The 27,852-nt window shown below is 40.6% G+C and overlaps 1 protein-coding gene across 1 annotated transcript; it reads left to right on the top strand.

The window, feature by feature from the left end:
- Window positions 1–33: 33 nt before the first annotated feature.
- NUFIP1 (nuclear FMR1 interacting protein 1) lies at window positions 34–25,504 on the top strand. Its single transcript, XM_071550837.1, has 9 exons — window positions 34–850; window positions 1,959–2,063; window positions 2,674–2,736; window positions 3,059–3,135; window positions 9,973–10,065; window positions 13,514–13,776; window positions 16,628–16,756; window positions 17,646–17,878; window positions 21,122–25,504. Exons 1-9 carry the CDS (start codon window positions 110–112, stop codon window positions 21,458–21,460), a joined length of 2,043 nt encoding a protein of 680 aa, XP_071406938.1. The 5' UTR covers window positions 34–109; the 3' UTR covers window positions 21,461–25,504.
- Window positions 25,505–27,852: the final 2,348 nt, after the last annotated feature.

Raw genomic sequence — 27,852 nt, 5'->3', positions numbered from 1 at the left:
CCCCGGACGTGACGTGTTTAGCGGCGGCCGCCGGAGTGGCCCCACGTGGTGGCGGTGGGGGAGTACCGCCGAGCAGGTTCCTCGGCCGAGCGACCGCTGCGGGACCGACATGAACCCCTTCGCCTGGTACCCGCCGCCCCCTCCGGGGTTCCCTCCTCCAGGGATGCCGTCGCCCTTCTTCTGCCCGCCGCCCTCCTGGGAGCCGAGGTTCTGGGCTGCCCCCGGGCCCTTCCCGCCGTCCAGGCGGTACCCTCCTCCCAACAGCTTCCCCCCGCTGCCCGTCTCCTACACGGCCGCCGACACCTACTCGCAGCCCAAGAACTACTCGCAGCCCGCCGACACCTACTCGCAGCCCAAGAACTACTCGCAGCCCGCCGACACCTACTCGCAGCCCGCCGAGAACTACCCGCCCGCCAAGAGCTACTCGCAGCCCGCCCAGAGCATCCCTCCCGCCGACAGCTACCCGGAGCCCAAGACCTACCCTCCTGCCAGCAGCTGCTCGCAGCCTGTCGAGAGCTGCCCTCCCGCCGACAGCTTCTCCCAGCCTGACAAGAGCTACTCGCAGCCTGGGAATTACGAGCCTGCTGAGAGCTACCCAAAGCCAGAGCAATACTCCCAGCCCACCGAGGGCTACTCTTCTGCTCAGAGCTACCCCCAGGCTGATGGGTACCCGCCTGCCGAGAGCTACTTACAGCCCGAGCGCTACCTGCCCCCCAATTCCTACACATCCCCTGCTGCCTGGCACCCGCCGGCCTACGGAGCGCGACAGCAGGGTAATTTCTCCCAGAAATGGCAAGGCAAGCAAGTGCCTGCGTTTGGTAAACGCCCAGAAGAAAATAACAAACCAAAGGTATGGACTGGGGTCCCCAGCACAAGTGGGAGATGGACCTGTTGGAGGGGAGGGCCACAAAAATGATCAGGAGGCTGGAGCATCTCTCCTGTGAAGGAATTGGGGTTGTTCAGCCTGGAGAAGAGAAGGCTCCAGACAGACAGAGAAGCCTTTCAGTACCTTCAGGGGACTTACAAAACCATGGGGAAAGACATTGTAGTAGGGCCTGCAGTCGGAGAACAAGGAGTAATGGTTTTAAACTGAAACAGAGTAGATTTAGATTCGACATAAGGAATACGGGTTTTAGCATGAAAGGGATGGGAGGCTGGCACAGGCTACCCGGAGAAGCTGTGGATGCCCCATCCCTGGAAGTGTTCAAGGCCATGCTGGATGAGGCTTTGAGCAGCCTTGTCTAGTGAAAGATTGCCCCGCCCTGTGTCAGGGGGGTTGGAACCAGATGATCTTTGAAGGTCCCTTCCAACACAAACCATTCTGTCGTTCGGTGATGGTGACAGTGTTTGTGTGTCTTGCCTCATGGTACTATGGAGATCCGATACTTTAGTCCAACCTGCCAGCCCTTACAAGAGAGCAAACCTATCACAGTCTGTAAATCTTGAGCATGTTTAAAGATACATTTCAACCAAATTGTAGCACAGGTTTATGTTGCAAAAGCCTTACTATGGTGATGCCCGAGGACCTAAATTACATGAGTGATCTGTGATATCATCAAGACCAGACAACCAGAGGACTCTGATGTGTGTACTGGGAGAAGGAAGGATCTGTGCTGCCTTCTGAACTTGTGCATGTCATGTGAGGACAGTCATAGTCTGTCTGATAGGGAAGAGACTCAGAGCTGTAACCTACTTTGCTTCACAGCCCTCATTAAGTCTGTGCCAGTCTGGTACCTTTGCAGAATAATTGATTCAGAGGTGGTAGTGGAAAGAGATGAATGCAGGGCACTTTGTTTAGAAGATAAGTTATTTGAACTTCACTTTCATGTTATGCTAGCTTATCTTTGAAACTTCTGAAATGTGTAACTGATGGCTTTATTAACAAAAATATTCATGATAGTGTTTCACAACTAATTAAAAATAGGAGTATCTTGAGATTATTTCTTCTTTTTTTTCAGACCAAAAAGAAAAAAGAACCAATTTTCTCTCATTATTGTGATACCTGTGACCGTGGCTATAAAAACCAGGAGAAGTATGATGAACATATTTCACAGCATAAACAGGTTGAAGAGTTTGGCTCTTTTATTCGGACTTTGATTTTTAACTTTCTGCCTGATAAGTTGTTATCTATAGTCACTCTTTGAATGGAAGACTTAGCAGAGAGATTCCAGACCTATGCAAAGTATTAGTGGAGGACTTTTTTCTGAATGCTGTGTGTAAGGAAGGTTTTAGTTGTATTTTTGGTTTTATTATTGAAGTATTTTTAAATGTTTTTCTTCTGAAGTATTGGTAAGTGGTAATTAATTGACATCAGTATAGCAGCTACAGTTTTGTGTGTAAAACATTTTAAAAATCCACTCCTTTATTGCAAAGAAGTATCAAAACTTGAAATTGGAGAGTCTTGCTAATTTTTCTCTTGGGTAGCTTCACATTATGTCCAGTTATGAGCAACATTGGCTACACTGGTTTTTCTAAAGTCAGATGAAATTTAAAAGTGCGTTATCCCTTCTTACTGTTTTTGCAGTCAACTTTGTCTGGGAACTGAATAGCTTAACCATTCTATATAATAAACAGTACAGGCATCGGTCACTGAGTTTGTTTGCAGTGTGCTGACATGGTCATTTATAATTTGTGTAATTTGATGTGTGTTGAGTTCACCCTCTTACCTTGCAGTGCACAGAAGAAGGTTGCAGTTTCAGTGCGCATGAGAAGATAGTTCAGATACACTGGAAAAATGTAAGTATCCCTCTGGGCCCAAAACATGAGTCCATGCCATCTTTACTGTAGTCCCTTTTCTTATTCTTTGCTAGTTTGTTTTCATTCATCTGGAAAGAAAATCTATCATCTCTGAGCAGAGTCTGTTTTAAGACAAGTGGATGAAAATACATTGAATATTATGGAGTTTTTTAATAGATGAATTTTGTTGTCACTGCATGCAGTCTCACCAGTCTTGGAGGTGAAAGTAGTGTGATACCACTATAGGTGACATGCTTTTTTTCCCTTTTTTCTTGGTTTTTTCCTTCCCCTTTTAAACACTTATTAAATACTTTTTCCTTAGGCACATGCACCTGGTGCTAAAAGAATAAAATTAGATAGTCCAGAAGAGATTGCTAGATGGAGAGAAGAAAGAAAAAGGTAAGACTTGTGGCCTGTGAATTTGTTTTACTGTGTGATCATTAGATGACAGATGAAGGGCAGTAGCAACATGTCCTTGCTGCTGTTCCATTGACTCTGCAAAACTCCTGCAGTAGTGATCTGTATCAGAGTGTGAGCTGCAGAGACTATAATAATTTGGAATATTATGATAGAAGGCAAAGTATCATCTGAGAAGGAAGTAGCTTTCCCAGATGTTTGAATTTGTACCCGAGGTTAGGTGAATGTCTCATTCCTCTTGGCCTGATTACTCATTACATTTTAGGTCAGAAATGTGTGTTTTTCTAATAGCTAAAACATCTGGAGCTATTGTATTGACTATAATTGCAATACATCTCACTGTGTACAGATTTGCACAGCCTAAGTTGTCCCACTAGGCTGCAACAGGGAGTTTTCCTAATTTTTAAGGACTTTCTGCATTGCTTGATGCTTTTCTACTGAAAGAGAACAGCAACAATGAATGATGTTGTCTGAGGTAGTCTGGTTGTTTGTAGGGTGCAAGGTAGAGTTCTCCTGTGTGCAATATTTCTCATTATTTCTCATTCTGTGATACGAAAACCTGTAACTTTTTTCTTTTGACCAGGATTGAAGTATTTAAAAATTCATACTTCCATAGACCTTGTCTCCCAGATTTTCTTTTTCCTCAGAGTTGAACAAATTAAAATCTGCCCTTTTCCAGCAGGTGAAAGATGCTGCAGGCTTTCCTCACTTCTGTTCATGACTTAGAATATAGTCTTGTGAGTGATCAGTGCATGGGTTTTGTTTCTCTGAGCAAGAGTCCTATATGCAGAGTGGGTAGTGATACAAATTTAATTTTGGGATCAGTGGTGATGAGCTAGGGCAGTGCACTGATAGCCTGTTTTTTTTAATGAAAGTAAACCTAATTGTCTGATGCAGTCTTAGTGATGAATCCAGCTTGTGGAAAAGCTTATATTAACAGAAAGCAATGTTAATACATTCTTGCTGTGTACTTGACTTCCATTAATAAGTTTTTATACAATTTTTTTGTTAAAAAAAAGAAAGGAGTGGAATGTATGGTAGAATATTTTTTTTGCCTCCCATCACTTTTTCTATAATTTCTACCAAATTACATTTTTTTAGGAAATTAAGATAATCCATAAGTTCTTTTTTTAATATATGCTTTTGTTGATATATAAACAAGAAATTATTTTCTCTCATGTTTAAAATGCTGTATTGAAACAGACAAAAATTGGGTTTGATCTGTGCAAATAGAAGCACAGATGTTAGATTAGGCAAGTTTGTTCTTAGGTTAGTTTTCTTTCTAGGATTTCCTTTTATCTGAAAGATACTTAAGGGCTTAGTTTTTATTTGTTTTCAGTCTACTGTTGTGTTTTTCAGTGACCTGCATCTAATTTTCTAACAGCAGCTCCAAGGAAAAAGACTTGTTCTCATGTATAGTCTTTGACTGAGTCTTTGCTACTAATTTTCAAGTTTTGATACACTTTTCTGTTTTGAGAGGTGTTCAAGAGAGCTCCTGTCTAGTGGTTGAGGTTTAAGTGTTGAAGTGATGTTTAAGGTGTACATGTCAGTGTGTACTCTTCTGTTTACTAGAACATTAGGGAAGTAGGAATTGAATGTACAATCATGATTAAGGTACTATTTGCCTGGGGAGTGGGTGCTGTGAGTCACGGCAACCTTTACAGTGAAATATAAGAGTGATGCTCTGCCTGAGATGGTTTTGTGGAATTTCTAGAGAATCTTACATTAGATACTGTTGGTTTTTTACAGATTAATATAATTTGGTTGTGGTATAACATTGCTGAAAGCCTTTTCTTGCTGCAGCGCAGTAAAATCAAAGGAAATCAAGTGTTGTGGTCACAACCACCAACCAAAACAAGCAAAATGGGATTAGGACTGTCTAAGCCAAGGCCACTAGATGGAGTAGTGCTGTACCGTATTTTGGTACTTCAGGCCTTCTGTGGGCATCTTATTAAGCCGTGATGGATTGGTATAGAATGACTACCTGGGTGGCTTTTGTTACTCTTTGTACAGCAAGGAAGTATATGAGCATCCTTCTTCTTTTAATTAAAAAAAAAAAAGTATGTGGGGGACAGAGAGAGAAAGCCATCTGGAACTTTTGTGAAGCTTTAATTGGGTGGCCAGCAAAGCATCGGTTTAGTGGAAGGTCTATTGTTGACTCACAGTAAACATTGCACTTTACACAAAAAAAGGACACCAGAGGGAGTCTGAGCTATTAAGCAGTCTTGGCTTATGGTGACAGGAAAGACCCTCTTTCTTTCTAGAAACTCCAGTCAGAACTAAGAATGAATCTTCTTAGGTCATTAGTAGTTTGTTTCTAATTATTTTGCGGTGATTTAACATGTATGTTTCTGTGCTGCATCCTGTCTTGCTTGTTCTTTCAGCTGTTCTAAATAATTACTTACAGAGTTGAGATTTTGATTCTTAGTTAGGTGCTGTGTTGCTCAGTTGTATATCCTGCTTAAAATCTTTTAGGAAGAGCCTGTGTTTAAAGTGCAGCCTTACTCATGTAGAGGGAGAGGAAGGGGGAGAGATGGTAAGTACTCTAGATGAAGTATCCTGAGTTGGAATGCTGTTTCCCTGTTGAACCTGCTGAGCCAAGCAATCTAATTAAGCAATCAGCAAGAGAGATGAGGTTCCATGGTATCTTAGGGTTTCCCTGTGTTTTGCAGACAGATAGTTGTGAAGTCTGACATCAACTTTTCTTGTTTTGATTTGTCTTGTCCTTTCTAAGTGTTGGGAAATGTGCTGTTTTCAGCATATTTTTTCTTAAACAAGAGCTTAAAGGAAATTATCTTCAGTGCCTTTCCTCGATGTGTCAGAATGAGATACTGCTGTCTTCTCTCCTTCCCAAGTGAGATCTGGGTCCTGCTAGCCCATTGTTTCTCACCAACTCTTTTTGAGCAAAGGTTATTAGTAAGAATGTGTCAAGGCTGCTCTGGTGTTAAAGCAAATCATTGAATGTGCTGTTGCTTAGGTTCTGATACAACATTTGAAGATTTTTCTGGTCTTGTGTGTTGCTTGTAAATTCTCCTCCTCCTCTGCCTGCTTTTTTTAATCTGTTGGGGTTGGTTTATTCAGATAGGGATTGTCTGCTGTATTTCCTTGCAATATATCTCATAGGCTGAGCATGTGTTTAATGAATGAAGTCCAGTACTGTTAACCACACCACTTTTAATTAATTTGTGGTTCTCTAGTTGAACAATGATAATTCTAGAGTAGCTTGGAATACTTCCTGGTGTTGCATTCAGAGTAGCTAAGTGTGTAATGTGAAAAATAATTTCTTAGTACCTGGTAAATTAGAAAAGGCGAAGCAAAGTAGAAGGAATGTGTTGGTAGGTCAAGGTAAACATAGATACAGTGAAGTTTACTCTGATCTGAAGGGGTGGATTAGCAATAAAACTGCCTCAGCTAACATGGTAAAATCAGATGTGAGAGAGTTAAACCAAGATTTTATCACCTCTGCTGGATCTCTTTGTTCCTGTTGGGCTATCCATGTCCCCTTTGCTGTTGTTTGTGCATATGCAATTAAGACCAACTCAGATTATTGGTCACAGTGCTGTTCCTATTAAGATAAACTTGTATAACTCTTAACTCAGAAAGTCATTATGTGAACTGCTATAGAAACTGGTCTCTTTTCTGTTAGACATGGGACAAGCTCTGGTTTTTCACTACTTGCTAAGAGCGAGTTTACTCTGATGTTTATGCGAGCAAGATAAAGTATGCTGGTCTATAAAAATAACGTATGGGTCTGGCTAGTGCATTCACTGATTGAAATAAAAAATCTATTCACAACATACATGTTAGTGATTATGTTCAGCATCACCATTCCCTGTCTCAGGAAGCTTAGAGTAACCTTTACCTCACGATTCTCTTTGTTGATGTATATGTAATATACTCATCTTAGCCTGAAAACTGGTTTTCTGGTCTTATTCTGACAATTTACACTGTAAAACTTCCAGTTTGAATGATAGAAGTGTCTGTGGTTGGAAACTAGAGCCGTTCTGAATGGGGCTGTCTTCTCAGGCAGTATCGGCTTCATGAAATCTGCTGTGCCAGACCATCACATTCTGCTTTAACTCCCTTTTACAATAAGTTGCTTAGGTTTGTAAAGCCTTTGTGGGGATTCAAGCTCAGACAAGCTGTTTGCAGGACATAAGCATTGGGCTACTTTTTCTGCTTCAGTCATGTTTGTAGGTAGCATTTTAAGCACCTCATTTTGTTAGAGAAGTAGGAGGGAATGCCATCTTTGAAGGGTTCAAACCCAAGTCAGCTCATTAGATTTAAACCCATGGCCTTTTGTTCAGTCAGTATAGGTTTTACCTTCTGCATTGTCACACCCATGTTAAGGAGCAGTCTTCCTAAATTTAGCCTTCCTGAATAAGAATTCTCTATATAAAAAGGTTAAATTCCTCTTTTTCTGATTTTTGAGCTCTCTTGGAGTACTTTGTGGCTGTCCTTTAGATAGTGAAGTTTACAAAGTCTGCCATAAAGCAGTACCTCAAGACCGTAATGTTTCCATTGTAGGCATCTGCCTCCACATAGGGTCCAGTTGAATTTCCCTGCCTCCATGAGTAGATCTGGCCAATGCTAGGTGGTGCACAGACCTCTTTGTGCTGGGGATCCTGTACCTTAGGAGTTTTGGAGTTGCGCTGGGGCTGATACATTGGAGTGGGTGAATAACTTTGGTCTACGCTTCTTTGGTCTCCTTGATCCTTGCAAGGTCAGCTGGAGTTAACTTGGCCCACTAGGTCCCAGTATGATCCACTGGTGGGCTTAACCCAGCCTTGTGACACAGCAGAGCAACTGGGGAGGACTGAACTCAGTCTACCATATACCAAGGCTGGTGACCTGTAGCCTTGAAAATCTAGAGCTTACTGCCCACCAAGTCCTTGGATGGAAGAATACAGTTGCAGGTGCTCATTTGAATGAAACGAAATACTGCATGTGTGCTCTCAGTATAGCTACATTTTCTGCACCAGTGAGTAAAATGAGAAGAATTGGAGAAAATAAACAGGGCCACCACAGGTGCCTTCAGGTGTGCTCCTGCAGGCATACCTGGACTTGCGACTTGAGCTCTTGCCAGCTGTTAGTTACTGCCTGTGTCAACTCGAAGAGTGGTTTCAGAGAAATCTGTCAGTCTTGGCAATGAATTGCACTGAAAGTGTTCGTGCAGTCCATTACAGTGGCTCGGTGGAGGGAGTGGTAACTCATAGGAACGAAAGTGGGAGGCATTCATGTCTCAAATCATGTTGCAGGAGCATGTCTGAATATGTCCTTAATCAGCATAAGTACTGGAGCACTTTGAAGACTCCTTTGTTCTAGGATTTAGGGTCTTCCCTTATATTTAAAAAAAACACATTTTCTATGACAAGCTTGGGGATTTTTTGAGCATAACTACTTATACCTCACTCTCCTCCTGTGAACCTTTATGTGTGTGAAGGAAAGCACCTTATCCTAAAACTGTGGAGAGGTCCCAAGCACAGGGGTCTTTGTCAATGCAAAGCTCTTGAGATTAAAGAGTTTATTGCATGTTTGCAGTGTGCTGGGAGTGTTGCAACAGGGACGAACAAGTGTGACTAACAGGGAAGAGCAGAGATAAAGCAGCACATCCCTGTACTCAGCTGAGCTGTATGGTGGATTTCTGGGAGCAATCCAGTGAAAATAGATCTTGACAGCTTGTATTCAAATCCTCTTAAAGCAGAGAAGTTCTGTAGTGTGTTTGGGTTTGTCTCATGTAAAATACTTCTATTTTTCTCCTGGTATGTGGTTGAAGCTGTCTTGAATCAATGTGACACATAACATTCATGCTGTAAATGGAGAAAATGCACATTATAAGATTATATATTTAAATAAAGATATGTGCCTTTTTTGATAACTATATACAGTGAGAAGCTGTTCGAAGTTTCTCTTTACTCCGTTTTAATAGACATCAAATATTTTACTTTGTGTTTCCATCCAGAAGCTGAGGAGGTATGTGCATGTGTTTCTCATTTACCACCTTTATCTCAAAGCGCTGGGATTTAGCTAACAAATGTTTGCAGAGCAACTGGTGTATCCATTTTTGGGCTTTGATGGTGAAAAGCCTCCTCTATGGGCTTTGCATGTTAGAACCAGTGTGGCATTTGTCTGTAGGGAAGGATGTTAAGAGAGGTGGGGAGTGGAAGAAAGGAATGGTTTGGGAGATTGTTATAACAGTAGATTTCCTTTGATGTGCATGACTTAGCAATTTTTCTCGAAGCTGGAATTAAAAAGGGGCAGTAATTTTGGTGAACTAGAGGTCAGTGTGGAAGCACAATTCTGAATATTCCTTGAGGAGAAACTTGTGTGCTTTTCTCAAACTTTAACATTTAAGGAATATTGTGCACCCAGAAGCTGTTCCTATAACCTTTTTTTAATATTACAAGAACTTAACTGTTAGTTTGCTAAAAGCATGTTGTACCTTTCAATGTCATTCAAATAACCCAACTGAAGCTCTATAAAAATAAAACTGGAGGACCGAATGATGCTGTAATGTGTTGGGACAAGCAGAGGGTCAAGGACTGTAACCAAACTGTCTGTAGCTTGTTTAATGGATTGGTAAATCTAAGCATGATAATTTGGTAGATTTTTTTTTTTAATCTGGATATGTAGTCATGAATGTGCTTAGGTTTCTTTTCCTCACCAGTGCCTTTTTAAAAGAGAGGAACAGTCTGTTAAATTTTCATGAAAGGTTTTAAAAATCTGTCATGTTTATAGAGGAAGCTGGTTAAGTAAAGGGGGAATTGAGAAAGTACAGTGAACCCTTTAAAGGCCAATGAAATTTTTTGTTTCTTCTAGAAATTTTCCTACGTTAGCCAATGTTGAAAGGAAGAAGGCAATGCAGGTGCAGAAGGAGGAAAGGGGAGAAGTGCTGACTACCCAACAGTTCGGGTAAGTGTTTTGAACCAAGCGTGTTGCTTTCCTCCTTCACAAGAGTGTTCTCTTACTGTGGTCTCCCAGCACGTACTGCTTCCACTGTGTACACCATCTGCCCTTTAACAGAGGACAGGTCATTTGACAAATTGCAGACGTAATATTCTTTTGTTTACTTCATGGTGCTTCAAAGTCCACTTCAGTTAAATGAAACAATAACTGTATTAAAGATATGGTATTCTTGCTTAATTCTGAACTCTGGCTTGTTTGAGAAAGCCACATTATAGTGGCCATTCATTAGATCAGCATAACCTTGGTCTCTGAAAGAGTAGTAATGGGGACAAAAGTCATGCAACATAATGAATGCACATGCTCTAATCCTTTAATGCCTGAAAATGGCTAAGAGAGATTTTTATGAGCAGATGTGGCTTCTTAATCTCTCCTTTTAGATGATAAATCAATGATCAGGTGAAGAGGGGAGAAAGATTTAACTTCATTTTTATATAGTTTTCATTATTGCTTATGTAGTGCTGCTTCTTCTACCCTCCATTATCTTTTTCTATCTGCTACCATTGTTCTCAGCTAGTACTTACTCATCTTGGATTTTTATCCATTCTCTCCCTTATAAATTTCTTTCCAGTATGGTCATCATTAGGTGGAACCAGCTAACTTCATTAGCTCTACTTTAGGACCTTTGGGAAGAATTTTTTTTAAAAAGTGTTATAGTGAGCCATGCTCCTGAAATATCATTTGTTTTAACTAGAATGACTGCTCTGGAAAGCAGCAGCAGATTCAGTCCTAAGGGGCTCTTGCTAAATGGCATTTTCTGCTGCATGGAAGTGAAGCTGAGGCTTGTCTAGCTTTTTCCTTCTTTTTTTAGGGGATAATGCCAAAGAAAACAAAACGGTTTAACTAGTGCAGAATAAGAAGCCAATGTCACCAACTTGCCTTGGTGCAGCACATACTTCAGAAGATACAGCACTTACCTGCCCCCTCCAACTGATTGCCTTTCATAACTTTGAAAGGAAAGATTTATAAAAGACTAAAGTAAAACTTCCCTCAAAGTATTTAAAGTGCTTTGGACCTGAGAAACCAAACCTGGGCATTGAGACTAAAGCTGCAAACACATGTAATACTGTGTTTGGAGATTCTTATGAACAAAGATGAGTTTTTCTTGTCACAGTAGCAAACTTGTATCTACAGGTTTCTTTGCTTACTGCTGTGGCTGTGAGTCCAGATACATTATGTAGTCTTAATTGTCCATCAACAATTCCATGCTATTACATTTGCTAGTAGCTTTGTATCTGGAAAATTGTTGGGGGGAAAAAAGCCCTCAAAATTATAGATTGTTTGCTTTCACTTAGTGACCTTTCGCTCTGGTTGATTCTAGCAATCTCTTCTTTTTTTCCCGCTCCCTTTCCTGAGCTGCTTGCAGTACAGACTTGATGATCTGTCCAAAAACTGTCATTTCTGTTTTGTTTGTCAACAGTAAAGGTTCTGGAATTGGTGCTTATCTGGCACATTTACTGATGCACAAGGCAAAAATAGAATACAGCTTGTTCTCTTCAAGCTGTACTATTAAAGCAAATAGCTAAGTAAGATTTAGAAAGGATTAGATTCTTAACACTTCTTTGTTGCTTTCCATTTGTGGTTGTCTGAAGTGCTTTACACCTGCTAATTCTCAGCATCCCTGTGTGTAAGATTAGAGATGCAGAAGGACCATGTTGGAAGTCTGTCTGGTGTCTTGCAACAGGGGAGTAATAGAGCATGGCCCTCTGTCCCCTCTGAATGGGAAGTGGAGAGCAGTGTATCTTTCACAAGGGAATGGCAGAAGACAAATGCCAGGCTGATGTTTGTGACCTTGAGGTTTCTTTCTGGGCGTTTAGGCCCCAGAGAACTTGAAACAACTGGAAATGTTTTTAACCCTTGGTCAAGGACAACACCTCTGAGTGTCTGCTTGCTCAATATCTTTTAGGATATCCAGCAACATGCTGAGTTTAGAGCATGGTTGTACAAATTCAGAAATGTAGTTTCCTCTCTATGTGGAGTTGAATTTTAGGAGCTAATATTAGCCTCCTTTTGTGGATGAGAGACTGATGCACAGGAAGGGGGTGGCTTGCCACTTGTGCCACAGGAGCCCTGTGGTGGGTGATGCTATCAAGGCTGAGTTATCAGTGTTAGATGCTGTCATGAAATGACTGGAGAGTGAAAGTAAATATGTTTTGTTGTGATATAAAATCATTTTGAGTGCTATGACAGGCCATGTTCTCTGCTCAAGAAGGACTTGATTAGGCTGGAAAAGCATGGAAGTGAGGAATGCTGGTAATGGGAACATTTCTGTACAAGCAAAGTAGTGGGTGGCTTGGAAGGGCTGTGTGATGGAGGCCTAGAAAAATTGCATAGGTGGGAGAGGTGAATAAGATGTAGTTACACACTGTTTCTTGTAAGTCAGTAAGTATGGAGGTACCAAATGGCCGTTTCAGATGTCAGAATGAAGACAAACCCAAAGAAGTCCTTTGTCACAACAGAGCATCCCACAGCATGAGGTGCATGGTTGTCTGGGGATGATGGGACCTCTGCTATGCTGTAGGTGATCAGAATGAACCATGGGGCTCATTCGGAAAAGTAGATCTTGTGTGTTTATTGATGTTGTAATGTATTGATGATTAGTTACAATTTCTACATTTGCTTTTCTGTCTTGGTAACACATCTATAGAATTTGTCCAGTTTGTTAAGCTTTCCAGGTATCTTCCTATAAACATGTTTCTATGTTTATAGGACAACCTGGAAGATTATAAAACCATGGAAGATTAGTGGAACCAGCATACTGTGCTCTACTTATTTTAGGACTCATTCTTTTTAAAAATTCTTTATCCTGATAGACATTTTTTTACTCGCTTCCTTGGAATGGAAAATATGAATAGCATGTTAGTTGAAGGCACGTGTAGGCACTTATTGCAGGTGATGGTGTCAGGTGGCTGAATGGATTTGGTGTAGCAAGATGCTTCTCTGAGCTGTAACAAGAAAAAGGAGACTTCATCAGTTGAAGTAAGCTTATAGTAGATGCCTTCTTTTTCATTTCATGTTCCCACTGTTTTGAATTACTTGAATGCTTAATCCAAGGGTATACTTGTTGACTTCATTATCTGAAATGAAAGGACCATGTCCTTACACTATAGATGATCAATGAACTTGATTAGCCCACATACTCTTAAGCTTGTTAAAAACTAAAAGTCATGAACTTCAAACTGTTCATTCAGGTTCCAGCTTTGTCACATTGCTCTGCCAGTGAGATGAGCTGTGACTGCCTCTTGTCTGTCACCATGTGTTTAGCTGAGCTGATGTAAGTCCTGGCATCATTCTGTGTTGCTGAACCTTATATGTGGGCCTGAGCCATTTGGTTACATCAACTGATTTTATTCTCATATCTTATCACTCGTATGAGCTTTATGTTTCTATTCTTCAGCAAAATGAAGGGGATGTGGAAACCTCCAGAAAATGGAGAGGCTCCTGGTCATCAAGGAAGACACAGGAAAAGACAATGGCGCCCATTCTGGAAGAAATTTAGGAAAAATGATGGGGATCGTCATGTACATAGGACTCCAAATGAAGCCAATGGACCAGAAAACAGCATGTGTGAAAAGGAACATGAAAAACAAGAGGCTTTGTCAGGTCAACCATATGAGAAGGACGTGGACCCTCTCAGTATTCTGGCAAACGGTGATGTTGGTAAGATGTAGGAACTTGGAGAACTTTTACTTTAAATAGTTGTTTTAAGTGTAGATGCTGAGACTTCTACTTGCTATTCACTGTTTTGGAAGTCTGACATAAAGTTTGTGTGCAGTATTGCACATTTTTGTAGTAAAATACTGCACAATAGTGTAAGGGACATGCCCCAACTTAATTGCTAAACTAACATGTAAAATAAGAAAATATTTATAAAGCTAGGAGAAGAATAAATTTTCAACAGTCAAATTGTTTTTCAGAGACTTAAATATTCCTTTGTGGTTTTGAAAATAACGATATTTAGAATGTGAAAACAAATGGGTTTCCTTGTGTGAGTTAAATGAATTACTTAAAATGTCAGTATTTTTCTTATAATTCTGTTCTTTGCTCTATTATTACTGTTTATATTCTCCATATGTGTGTGTTCTCTGAAGTATTGCTACTTAGTTTTTGGTTTGGTTTCTTTTTGGTGAGCATGTTTTGTTTCCACATGCTGGCAACGATATAAATTCTTTGTATGTAGCTATTTATAATACAGTCAGCAGTAGTGCAGTACTCTCAGAGTATGGCATGTAAGCTGACTTACACTCTGGCTATTTTTAGCAACAAGGATAGAATACATCCCCTGGAAAGATGTCTGATGCTGAATTTTTCTTCTTCAAAACATAATCTTCAATTAGTGGGAACAAGAACTCTGCATCCCTGTGCAATTTGTTTATTGCTGTAATCTCTGCGTGTTGGGAAAATTAAGCATGCTTAACTATGTCTGTATTTCCCTGCAGCATCTGTGTTTTACCTAATGATAAAGGGTCTAATTATACCAAAGTATAACGAGTAACTTCCATTGCCATAGGTAGCAAAGGAATGTGGTATTTGCTTAGTCCACATTATTAAAGCCAGTTGCAGTGTTTTTACTATTGAGAAATGTAGCCAGAGCAGCTAATAACAAACACAATGTAACTAAGTAGAATTAAAAAAAAACCGGAAATCCATAATTTTAATGTATAGGTACATTTTTTGGAGTATTTAAACCTTTCTAACAGCAACAGCCCTTTCTCAAATAGAATGCATTTTTTATGTAATGAATTTACTTAAGTTCTATCTAGCTGCTAGTACCTTCAAAGCTAAGAAATTGAATAGAAGATGAGAAAACAGAATTTTCCTCTTAATTTACAAGCAGAAACAAGGTAAGATGATAACCTGTAAGGTGTAAAATTTGGAGGGATCTACTGACCAGAAAACAGTCATTTATACTCAGTAGTGCATAATGCTTCCTCCAAACATGTAACTCTCAAAAAGAAAATGTAGTTCAGTAAATGTGTTTTCCTAATTTTAGAAAAAGCAAACTAAGGGTAGATATTTAAAATTTAATGAAAATAAAAAGGCATGCAACCACAGTATGCACTCAACTGTTTGGATGAGACAAAAAAAGCAGCTATGAATCAAAATAATTGGAAGTAAAAGGTACTTCATAATTGCCTAAGTATATGCAGGTGCTTTATGTTCTCCATTAGAAAAATACACTGCATTTGGTGTGAGCTGTCAATGTAATTGCAAACTGGCATGATTAGTTAATGAAAAGAGAATCTAGCTTTCTCAAAAAAATTAAAAGAGGTAAGTAAGTAGTTTAGATAAATACCTATTTATCAAAAAGTTGATTTACCAGACTTGAGTTCCAATGAGTCAAACTGCCAGTTATTAATGCTACATTAAAAGAGAATAGAGGCATTTGTGATTTCAAAATAAAGATCTCTTAAGTGTTCATTTCAGTAAAGTCTTGTAAAGAATTGTGAGGCAGCTTTCCTGCAGGGCAGGTGTAGACATAGAACAGGGGATGGGAAAGGGCACAGCTCTTTTTCTTTGTGAAACTAAGATTGCAACTAGTCATTTTCTAAGTCTCAACAGATTAGTCTTTTAAAATGCTTTTAGTAGTGGGAGAGGGGGTGTCTGTGTGTGTGTATATATACATATAACACAAAATTTGTATGCAGGTGTATTACTAAAAAGCATTTCCTAGTTTTCCTGATAATTGTGGCACTGTTCACTTGTGAGTCTTTCCAGGATTTTAGTTCATATAGATCCTGTGTTTCAAACTAAAGCCATCACAATTTTAGATGTTTATTTTAGGGATCTTTTTCTGCTTGCCCTCTGTTTTTCTAGTATCCTCAATTCCAGTATTTTTGGTCTGTTTGCCTCCTGTCTTCCCAGTGTTCTCTTTTGAGGTAGTCTGAGACAATAATACTTCACTTGCACATGCATCCATAATGCTCTGCAGGGATTTAAGTATCATGGTCTGAAGTACTGCTGGAAACAGATCATGTAATTTTTAGGCTTAGTTCTCAATGTCCCTTATGAACTTTTCTGCTATCCAAAAATGTATTTGCTCTTCAATTCTCACTATGAATGATCAAAATTCTCCCTGTTGTGGTTGCTTGGTTTTTGAATTGCCCTGACTGGGTTTTAAATTCTACTTCTCCACATCTCCACCTCCATAGGACTAAATCCAACAAGTGTTCAAACTACATTATGAAATTCTCTCTCTCTTTACCTACATTTAAAACCTATAATTATGTTTGGTACATGAAGAAAGCAGCAGAAAGCTCCAGGTTGTGTTCAGGAAACTTTGTTCTGGTAACTTTGCTGGCAGGACTGTAAGCCAGTTGAGATGCTGTTTTGCCACTGAATGTCTGTAGGGGATAGACAAATATGGGGTTTTCTCTCATTACACTGTGTTGGGCAATGGTCCCCAACACCAAGCTCGTGTGTTGGTGAGGGTGGGGATTTAGCAGCAAGGCTGGCAGTTGGCCTGCAGGAATTTGGGGAAAAATCCCTCTTGGCTTTTCTTTCCCTGCAGAATCTGACAAGGATGAAACAGCTGAGGAAGATGGGAAGCTGGGAATGACAGTTGTTCCCAAGCAGGTGACCTCCGCCCTTAGTGCATTGTCTGTCAACTATGGTAGCGCGTCTGATAGTGAGCCCGAAGGTATGTAGAAACACATCCTCTGCCCTTGTCCTGTCTCTTTCTACCCTATGTCACACTACCCTGATGTGGACTGCAAGCAGGATGCATTCTTCTTTTGCTTGCCTTTTCTCAGGAGCGTGTCCTGTGTTGAGAGGCCAGGCATAAAATATTTTTGGTTAGGTTCTGTGTCATCGAATTTCCCAAACCTTTTTTCCCTCTAGTTGGGGAACAAACCACAACCTGTTTTCAGCCTTGTTTCAAATCATGTTTGAATAGTGCCAGCAAAAAGCTGTTATGCTCACCCTGTGAGCTAATTTCAATGTCCTTAAAGAGGGCTTTTTCCACAGAAGGCTGCTGGGTGTTGCAGTAAGTCTTGGAACTCTCTAGTACTTGGATTTTGTGGTTCTCAGTGTATGGTGAAGATTTGCTGCTGCTTGTTTTTGCAGTTAGTTACTATGCCTTACTTGCCTGAGATGGCCTACCCAAAGCTAGAGAGCATCTAGCAGGCCATGAGTTGAACTTGGGCATCCTCTGCCCTGACTGTATCATGGTTTTCTCAGCAGCCAAATTTGCAGCAAGCTATAATGTGAAGCAGAGGTGATGTACTTAAGTGGGAAGAAGGCAGAGGCTTGAAAATCTCATTCAGCTCTTACTCCTTCTGTTTTTGTTATTATGATGCAGAATGTAAATACCTTGCTTTCCTTTCTGTGAATGTTAAGAGATTATTCTTTGTATTTAAAAAGAAAACCCCAACCAAACAAAACCCTCCCTTCCTCCAAGTAAACCTTGAACGTCTTCACATCAGGTTATGTGATCAAGAATAGTACTAACCAGCTGCCTATGCATAGGGATATAAGGATGTTGAAGAAGCTTTCAAGTTTGAGATGAGTGTGTGTTCTTTTTCTTTAAGAAATCCCTGTCATGACTGCAACAAAAGCTGAGAAGAACCAGGCTGCGCTCAGAAACACGCCTCAAACTACTTCTGTTCCTCAGAGTCGAAACCCAAATCAAAAACGTCCAGAACATGCAGGCACCATGTTAAGAAGCTCAAATTCAAATACACGTTCCCCCAGAGGGCCTGGTAACAGGGGCAAGAAAACACTACCTCCCCGTCCGAAGCGCCGTCCAACTCTGCTGGAAATGGTAATAGTCTTAGTGCTAAAATAATGCCTCCTGTACAAGAGTAGAACTGTTTGTGAGTGGTTCTTCTCTTCCCTGCAGGAGGTTAGAGCAGTCTGTTAGCAGAGGGCCTGCCTTAAAAATAGTAAAGTGACTGTTTCACTTGGAAAAGGTGTAGGTGCTTAAATAGACAAATTGAAATTTGTGTATGAATGGTGTGCATTCAGGTAATGACTGACTTTGGTGAGCAAGAGATGACAACTTAATCGTGTGCCTGAAATGAGCTGCACAAAGAACAAAACCTTTGTTCTCTCTTCCCTTCCTTGTGGTAGTATTGGGTAGGTTTTGTTTGTGTTTAATCCCATCAGCCTTGTTTTGATCTTCTTCTCTTTCCTCCCAGCTTTGCTGTTCAGCTGCCTTCCTCTGATAGAGGAGCTCACAATTTTTTTTTCACATTCAAAAAGACCATATTGATAAGTATGTTGGTGACTTAAACTATAGAGTAGTGTTGAGCTGTAACCTGTGTGCACAGGTGTTTCTTCTCTGTAGGCATTAAGATCAGTCTGAGGAAAGGACAGCACTGTTACCCTGAAGAGCAGCAGGTTGGTATTTCAGAAGGGTAAAAAGAGGCTTGTAGGGATGAGTCCAAGGTGTTAAGATTCTGTTCTCAATAGCAGTACAGAGCAACTTATTTGTCTGCAAAGCTCGGTGGCTTTCTTTAGAAAGCTCCAACTAAACTTTGGAGCTTTTATTACTCAAAAGCAGTATCAGATAGGTAGACTACCTTTGTGATTCTGTAAATAATCAGCATGAAGCTCCTGCATCAAGGGAAAACTTGCTGTGGGCAAAACACAGGAGAAAGCAGAGTGCCATTGACATCAGGGCTCTGAAATAGCACAGGATGTTTAGGCAAGAGATACCTGATAAGGTAAATCCCAAGCTGCAGATGTGGGAGAAATCCCTTGGTAGTCTTTTTAGCACAGAGCACCACTGCTGCCAAGAATTAAAGTTCCTAGTGACTGAAAAGGAAGTGTTTGTCCTTTGTGTAGCTCTCTAAGCATACAGTTGTCTTTATCTCTTGCTCTTCAAAGTAGCTGGTGATCAAAGCAGTGACGACTCTGGAAGAAAGTCAGATGAAGTCCCACATGCTGAGAGAAGCTGGCAGAACATAGGAAACTTGAGCTGAAGCCTGCCAGTATAGTCCATTTTTAAAATTGCATTTTAGTGAGTTTTCTTTGCCTTTTAATGTTGCTCAAAGCTGTTGTTAAAGGATATGTATTGTGGCTCTGAATCACGGAGGAGTGCCTGAGGTTTGCAGGTGAGCTTCCAGTGTCATCAGAAATGGTCAGTATGTAAGAAGGGAATATAACCTTGAGAGGGAGCAAGGCTGAAATTTTACAAAATGCATCCAAAAAGTGAATTACAATGGTAAGGAAAGGATGTATCAGTGAAATGATGCTTTAAAAAAAAAAGGGTGAGATAGTAGGAGAATATCTGCAAGTATCTATTGGCAGTCATTCAGCAGTGAGCTGGAACAGTACTAAAATACGTTTATTGTAGCCATGCAAACAGTAATGCATCTTTAGTCATTCTCTATGCTGCCAAAATAAAAAAGCTTGTGTAGTATCACTCCATTGATACTCATTCCTGCATTAAAAAACAGAATACAAAGATACCATCTTTGATAGGGTGATGATGCATCCCATCTGCACCTTCATGTGGCCATTTGGGAATTCAGCAGTTTCTCACAGTCGGACAAAGAGAACATCACTACGCTGTCCCTTCTTGCCCTAAGGACATCTCTTAGTTCAAGTGGAAGGTTCCTGAAGGTTTATTTTTGTCAGCTGCTTCTAACACTTTGTAGCAACTAGTCTAAGTAAAAATATACAGACTTAAAAGTGGCTGGTTAAACCACCGTTGAAACTTATAACAACAGAAAAAGCTGCTGTGTGACATTACAAGACAAATTTAGCCAAATCTGCAATGTGTAATACAGCTCTCCTGCAAATGATCAGGTAGTTACAGATTTAGCCACTTGCTTCAAATTTTTTGTTTCTTCAGAGTATTATTCTGCTGATGCTTGCTATGACAAAAGTTCATTATCTCTTGGCTGATAGCTCTTTTTTTCCCTACTACCAAAATCAACTTCTGTGAGGTTATAGGAGATGAGGGAGCCCTCCAGCACTTTGATTAAGCTATTAGACTTAGGTTGGTATTTTATAGTCCGAATCTGTTACTGCTGTTTAAATCCACAGTATATCTGGTACCTGATGAAACATGCCCTTTCCTTGTATTTATCTTTTACTCATAGGAGGTTTGAATTAAAAATGCATGGGATATTAAATTACAGATACAGCATAACTTAGAAAGTGTAAAAGATGCTAATAGACTTGCTAACTTGATGTAGTGGAATACTGATAGGAGAACACTGTCATCACAAGTCTAGAGTCAGATAACTGGGGAGGAAATCCCTAGTATTTAGGTATATTCAGGATCTCTGCCACCTGAGCAAACTCAGACTGGCAGCTTAATCCAAAGATACCACCATATATGTCAACATGATCTAGCTACCCTATTGCATTAATGGTGCTAAACGAACAGTGCTTAAACCATGTGCACTTTGGGCATGTGACTGTTTTTCATCCTTTTTCATCCATAATGATTTGTCGCCATTATGAGCCTCTATCACTAGAGCAAACCAACCTGCACTGGTCTAACAGCCTGCTGCTGCCCAGAGGGGAGCTGCCTCCTGCCTTCTCTTTGGGTGCCTGGGCCCACCTCTGCTATGCTGGGCCCTTTGCTGACCCTGCTCAGTTTTTGATACACATTCCACCAAAACCCCACACAAACAGTAAAAAATCCCAGAACTCTCCACTGCTTACTGCTAATTGTCAGGTTCATTTTCTGGCTGCTGAGTTGAACTGTGGCAATAAGAGGTGTAATCAGTGTGTGCTGATGTGAGGGAGGGGACAGCAAGCCCTTAGAGTACCCAGGCCAGCAAGCTTGGTGGTAGTGCTGTCAAACGTACTTGCTGACTGCCAAAGCCCTGGTCAGATGGTGGGAATGCGGGAATACATGGCTTTCCTGTGCTGTGTCTGGAACAGCAGTCTCCAGTCCTGTGTGTCCGGGATTTGTATGAGAGATCCAACTTACTTAAATACAGCAGTGTTGGAAATTGCTGAGTAGAGTCATACATCTTGCTATACTTGTATCAGCTACAAAGCAGTAGAGGGAGATATGCATCATCTTCTCTGTTTTTATTTCCAGTTACTGGCCCAGGACATCCGACATGAAAGGAATGTGATTTTGCAGTGTGTTCGATACCTCATCAGAAATAACATGTTTGGACTTCATTTTAAAACAGCACCACAAGCTGAAACAGAAACTGAACAATCCTCTACAACTACAACAGAGTCTTCAGAGAACAAACTTGATGAATCTAATTGTTCTTGTAGCTCTGACCTTCAGTTAGCAGGAGGAAAAGAAGATGCATTAGTTATTGCCCAAGGTGAGAAAGAACCTGTGGATCAGACTTCACAGGTGGTTCATCTGGCAGACGAGGACACGTGGGAAACCCCATCAATTCAGTGTGAAGAAGCACCATAAAGGATGTCTGTTGTGGACAGTAAAGCCAAGACTCACATTTTCTACCTGACTGATTCGTTTTTGAAAGACACCAGTATAACAAAAATTATTAAAGTACATACTGACAGCTGTGAAAACTGCTTTCCTGATCTGTTTTGCTCAAAGTGGCCATTTCCTTGGAAAACTGCATCCATGTTCAGTAATTCCATTTCCCAATGGCACAAAGGCAGCAGTGGCACAGAGTACGACCTTTCCTAGAGTAGGTGCAGACTCCCACTTTTGAGCTTCAGAGCTCCGATTATGAAATGTGTGTCAGTCCAGTTAGTGTTGTGGTAGGATAGATGTTCATATGAAGTCATGGTCTGGTGTGTCTGGAGTATCTTGAGTGTCCAGAAGTATTTCAGTGTAGTTTTGAAATGACAGTTCAGTGCACATATTTTTTTACTTCAGCTGTTACAAGATATATCCAATATAAATCTAATATATCCAGTGTTAAATAAAGAAATTAAGTGGAAGATATAACTGACCTGACTTGTAAAGTACTGATTGCACCAGGCATCTCTTTCTCTCTGAGTTAAGTTGTTAATATGAGAAGTGGAAATAAGGATGCAGACTGATGCAAGAAGCCTTTTTAAAAAAATAATAAAGGTACTACAACGGCTTGCATCAGTGCTAGGTTGCTGGTTGACCTCAGGTACCCAGTATTAAGCCTTATGCCTTAACTGCTGTTAAAAGCTACTGCCTGACAAATCTAACTCTTGAGGCATATCCTTAATACTATTATCAAAGTTTGGAAAACTTACCAAGAGTTACTGATTTGTCCCATTGTAATGTGAATTAGGAATTTATTAGTTGGCCTTCTGGAAGAGTATCTTCCTTGATACATTGTTTTGATACTCCTGCAGCACCCAGTGATTGGTTTTTTCTTGGGTTTGTGTGTAAATCCATAGTGTTGTGAGCACTAAAAGATAAAAGCATCAGCCAAGGTTTAGAAACACATTTAGTCTTTTGATTACATTGTGCGTTTGTTTGCCAAAGTGCTTCTTGTCAAGGACAGGCGTTAGTTTGTCACATTGACACCAAAAACATGCCATGAAAATAATCTGTTCTCCAAACCTCCACTTCAGAATCTACGTTTTGTCTTTTAGTCATAGTTAAACGTTGCAGTTAAATCTCAGGGGCTAGTTTTATTGTTCTTAGTAGATGTTTAGCCTTCCGTTCCACCATCTGCAACATGGAGTCTCACATGGTTTTTTTTATTGCATAATAGCTATACTTTCTTTTCTTTACTTCCTTAACTTGTGCCACACCTCTCATTTGTGGAGAATAGAAAACAAGAAATAGTTGAAAATTCTGTCCTGCTGCTCCGCTATTTATAGCTACAACTGCATATTGTGTTTGTAATGCACAGTCTAAATTTGTGGAATTATATAAATATCAACACCCTTGTAAAAGTTGTGTGTCTCAAGAATACATGTGCAGAATAGAAGCAGGGATGGTAAACATTTATATTTCCAAGGCAGATGATTCATTCTTCCCATGATGATCTCACGATCCATCTCACTGACTTGCCTCTGGCACTTGGGCAGAACCTGATTTCAGAGTGGAGTGGTACCAGTGAAAGCATGGGTAACAGCTGCAGGAAAAGAAATGGATGTCTTAAAATTGCTACTAAAATGCACTTTAAACAACCCTCTGTCTGTATTGAGGTGATGGCAGAACTTTTTTTGACTGTACATTCTGACCTTATGTTTAAAAAGAAAAAAACCTGTACCCTGACATCGTTATACTGTGTCATTATGACTTAAGAATATTAAACTTTCATCCAAACCCAAAAACTTTGTCAGAAAAAAATCTTCTAGAAGTCTGTTTCATGTTGGTAGGAAGAAGTAGGTTGCTTTAGAGGAAGATCTCTACATGGCGTAAATCAGGAGTTTTAATACAGGACTTGTTGCATACATAAAGAATTGCTATTTCTCTCATAACAAGCCGTTTCTGCCAGCTCCTATAGCCATACACTGCAGTCGTGTTAAGCCCTGAACTCCAGTCTTGGTCTATGAGCAGACCCTCCCCTAATTTTCTTTTCCTGTTCTTCCAGACCATGTTCAGACTTCGCATACCTCTTTCTGCTAATCTTGAATGTGCTTTCTTGGTACTTTGTATTCAGCCTTTGTATAGGAAAGCTGCCATAATGACCTTTTCTGGTATTGTCAATGCTTGCAGGCTTCTCTAGTTCCTGCAACTTTTCTGTTCTTGGTTGGGAGAGGTGGGTTTTGTTCATTCTAATAAAATAGCTCTATGTGTCTGTTTAAGAAGAGCCTGTTATTTCTGACATGCTGCAGGAGCCAGTGTCATTATGAAGCTTTGTGTAGCTTTTAGCATTCTCATTGTCTTGGTTTGGGGTGGTAGTTTCTTAACGGTTTTTTTGCAGTGTTATTAGGAAAAAAAGAATCCTACTGCTCAGTCTTTGTGACTCACTTTAGATAAAAATATTCCAGTGACAACCTTCACACTTCTGAAATTTTATTTTTTATCTTTCTTCTTTTATAACTTAGCTACTGAAAGTGTAATTGTGGGCGTCTAGTTTAAATTCAGTACCCTTGGGCTTTGGGGGTTTTATTGTTTGTTTTAAATCCCTCTCACCTACTGAGCTAAAAGAGTTGAGAGAGGGAAGGAAAAATGCAGACTTTTCTCAGATGTGGTGGTTCAGCTTGGGTGATTTAGTCTTGGCTGTAAACAAAATCACTCGTGCTACAGCACAGCTGCTCCAGAGAGGGCAAGGGGTATAAATTGTATGCATTTCTAATCTCTTGGATTTCTTGGTCAGTGAGGACTTTTGCAACTGATTTTACATGTTGATGCTGCAGTCCTTGCATTGAAAGCACAGGATATGGGGTGGTTTGATTAGCCCTGCTCTGAATAGAGAGAGATGCTGTCCCTGCTGCCAGTGCTCTGATCCTCTTTGTCACAACTGGGTGTCCCTCGTGCTTCCCCTTGTTCCTGCAACTGCTAATCCAAGTCATGTGCTGCAATCATTTTTTTGAGTAACAGTCATACAGTCCTAGCAGATCTTAGTTGTTTGATTTTCTCAGTGGTGCCCATGGTCAAGACTAGAGAAAAGCAACACTACCAAAATACAGGAAATTTCTTTTGAATATAGAAAGAATTTCTTTTGCTGCAAGTGGGCTCAAACACTGGCACAAAGTTTTGCCTTTGTGCCAGTTAACTTTCCCAGAGAAGTTGTGGCATCTCCATCCTTGGAGATATTCAAAACCCAATGGAATGCAGCCCTGAGCAGCCTGCTGTGCCTGAGCCTGCTGTGAGTGAGAGTTGGAATGGATGATCTCCAGAGGTGCTCACCAGCCTCAGCAGCACTGGGACTCCATGGGCTGAAATTGATGCGCTGCTAGAAATTACTTCTTGGTGTGAGACACCTGCTTTGGAAGGACTACCCTTAATGAAATGACAGAGCAGGGAGACCCCATGGGCTGCCCTGCCTGCAAAAGGCTTGATGGGCTGCATCAAGGATTGAATAGATGGTTCAAATTTAGCACCACCAGAATGGATGCAACTCCATGGCCTACATTAGTCCCTAGTGCTTGCCTTTGTTCAACCTTGGACTTCAGCTCTGTGTATCAATTTGCAGAGAAAAATGGTAAATCCAAAGCTTTAACTCTCCTTGTGATGCAATTTGAGATGGATGAATGAAAAATGCTGTGTAAGTATTGGATTTTGCTGTTACTTGGTGAGGTGAAAAAGAGCTGTGTCGGTCTGGGTATTCACTGGTGCAGTCTGGGACTGCTCAATACCTGAAAGAAACTCCCACTCTCCCTACTTTTCATTACTCTTCTGTCTTATGTTGTGTGACTCTCTTCCTAAATTGTCCTATGATTTCTAAATATACCCTTCAGGGGATGGTTCTTGTTTGGCAAGACAGCTTTTTTGGCATGGTATAATTTTTCCATCTTTATTGTATACATAAAGGAAACTGTATAGACTGTGTATAAGCATGGGCTCTTGTATGAAAGCAATACCAGCTCAGTAAAATAAAGCTTTTGTTGAGGAGTATTTGACACATCAAACCCCTAAGTGGTCGTAGAAGCAGTTGTTTTGGGTGAGGGGAAACCCAGTGTGGATCTAATTTTCTTTTGAGTTGACTAACATTATTATGAAAACACTGATCTGGGCTCTTGTTGAGGGAAAAGAGACAAGAAAGTGGAAAAGTACAATATGTAGTTGAAGAAAACAGCAAATTCACTTTCTATTTGTCCCAGCAAGTCAGGTATAGAGTTGCTAAACCTGCTTCCCCTTCTCCAGTCACACCACTTTTCTTTCTAAACACAAGTTGATCTGCTTGAATAATGGTAGTGTATCCTTGGCTTTGAGAAGGCTGAAAGAAAATTGCCACCAATATTTGTCTATGCTGATCCACTGCTCTTGTGACTAGCAGGCATCTGTTCAGAGCTGAATGCCTTTTAAACTCTGCTTCCTTGGCAAACAGTTGGGGTGAAATAACTAGATTTCCCAATGGACTGACTTACAGATGAACCTGGGCCAGAAGGATATGTTTTCAGTTCTGGAAGTGGCCCGAAACATCCCAAAGTACACCGATTTGTAATGATTTCAGAAGAGATTCCTTTCTTATGTTTGACCAAAGGAGAACATTTACATTTTTTGAATGTGTGAAACCTTGCATTTCACCTAGGATAAAAGCATTTAGTTTCTGTTAAAACAAATGAGGAACTCAGCAGTTCCTCCTCAGCATGGGACAAGGTGACTCCCACTCCCAGGCTCCCAAGAGAGAGCTGTTTGGAATGGTCCCCGTGGGGCATGTAGGGCTGGCTGGCCCCATCTCCTGCCTTTCCTTGACTCCACTTGGCCCAACATGCTTCCCTACTGGCAGAGGAAGAGCCAGGCTGCCTTGCATTACTCACCTCTGCAAAGTGAAATTAAAAAACCAAACCAAACAACAACAAAAAATAAAAAAACCAAAGCCAGAGGATGCTGGAGAGAGGCAATGTGTCTCTTGGAGTATTCCTGGTCAGGGAGACATGGGGGGCCATGTCCTCGGGACGATCCTCTTCTGAACAAATGTTTTGCTGACTTTCTTGCTAATTAAAGCTGTCTGCTTCCTCCTACTCCCACTCTGCTGGGACTGAGGAGTCTGGTCCAGGCTCTCATTTACTGAAGCTATTAAGTAAATTCAACCTGAATTTGAAAATAGCAGTGGGATTACTTAAACTACGTTTCTCAGCAAGTTCATTATTTGTAAAACTCTTCATTCTGAGAATCTAATCTAATGAAAATCTAAACCCTCTAAATCTAGACCTTTCTTTTGGTCTTTTAGCCAAGAGATTTTGACTTTCAAGGGCAAGATGTCAGTATTGTACCAGGCAACAGGTACAGGAGAGAAAGTGATTGCATCATATAGTGACAAAATGTTATTGCAGATTTCCAAAAGTAGAGGTGTTTTCCCACCTTTTTATTAAAGCAAATTCATTCTGAATTCATCTTTTGTACTGTATTAGGTGATACCATTGATGCACATTTTCTCACAAGAGAGAATGACATTTTTCTGCCCTTGTACCATAGAGAGAAAATACCAGTAACATGCAAAAAAGATTCTCCTGTTATTCCTTTTAGTTTCACAGCCAGAAATGTGTTTTCTGTCTCAGTTTCAGATGACCCTTTCAGAGAACCTGATGTCTGTTAGTCCATGACCTCCATCCACACATGGGAGCTCATAGCTGGTGTCTGAGCTTTTGTGACACCCAATGAGAAAACCCCAAGACAACCAGAATCAGCATGTCTGGTGTTTCCAAGAACAAGGATGTTGTGGAGGGAGCAATGTTTCACTTCATGTATGTACTTCTTTTAAAAGTGTATTTTAAAAATGCTGGGGCATTATTTTTGAGCATAGATATTGGTAATGTAAATGTGCAATATTTATAAGATTAATATCCTCATATTGGCGGTTCCAGGGCCATGCCTGGCAGGCACCCCATTCCCTTGGCCTGTAGGAATGCTCCCCCTCTTCTGCCATAAATAGTATTGAGGGAACCCTGGCATAAGCATCTTGCTGAAGCCTTTGCTATGCAGTCAGATGTGGCATAAAAAAGCAGTAATGTGAGAAGTGATTCTCCTCTTTGGGAAACAACTGATTCATTGTCGCATTAATGTTAGAGGTGGTGTGGAGCACAGGCTGTTCTCAGTGGAGGATTACAAGATTCAGTTGGGATTTAGGGACGGAAATGCACGCAGGATTTCCTTCAAAAGTCCCTGTGCATAAATAGCTGTTTTGTTCCTACACTAAAAACTAAAAAATTCAAGCTAGTGGGCCGCTTTCTGAGTTTTTGGGGTGCTTTGGCTCACCCTGCAGCATGCCACTGGTAGTGTGATTGGCTGGCATGCCA

Source organism: Pithys albifrons, chromosome 1, assembly GCF_047495875.1.
Source record: "Pithys albifrons albifrons isolate INPA30051 chromosome 1, PitAlb_v1, whole genome shotgun sequence".
Classification (NCBI taxonomy): domain Eukaryota; kingdom Metazoa; phylum Chordata; class Aves; order Passeriformes; family Thamnophilidae; genus Pithys; species Pithys albifrons.
This window is presented reverse-complemented; position numbering and strand designations above follow the sequence as displayed.

Coding starts and splice junctions, on each gene's coding strand:
- NUFIP1 (XM_071550837.1), top strand. CDS start 110: ATGAACCCCTTCGCCTGGTACCCGCCGCCCCCTCCGGGGTTCCCTCCT. Junction 13,777..16,627: donor TCTGGCAAACGGTGATGTTG/GTAAGATGTAGG, acceptor CTTTCCCTGCAG/AATCTGACAAGGATGAAACA. Junction 17,879..21,121: donor GTCCAACTCTGCTGGAAATG/GTAATAGTCTTA, acceptor TTTTATTTCCAG/TTACTGGCCCAGGACATCCG.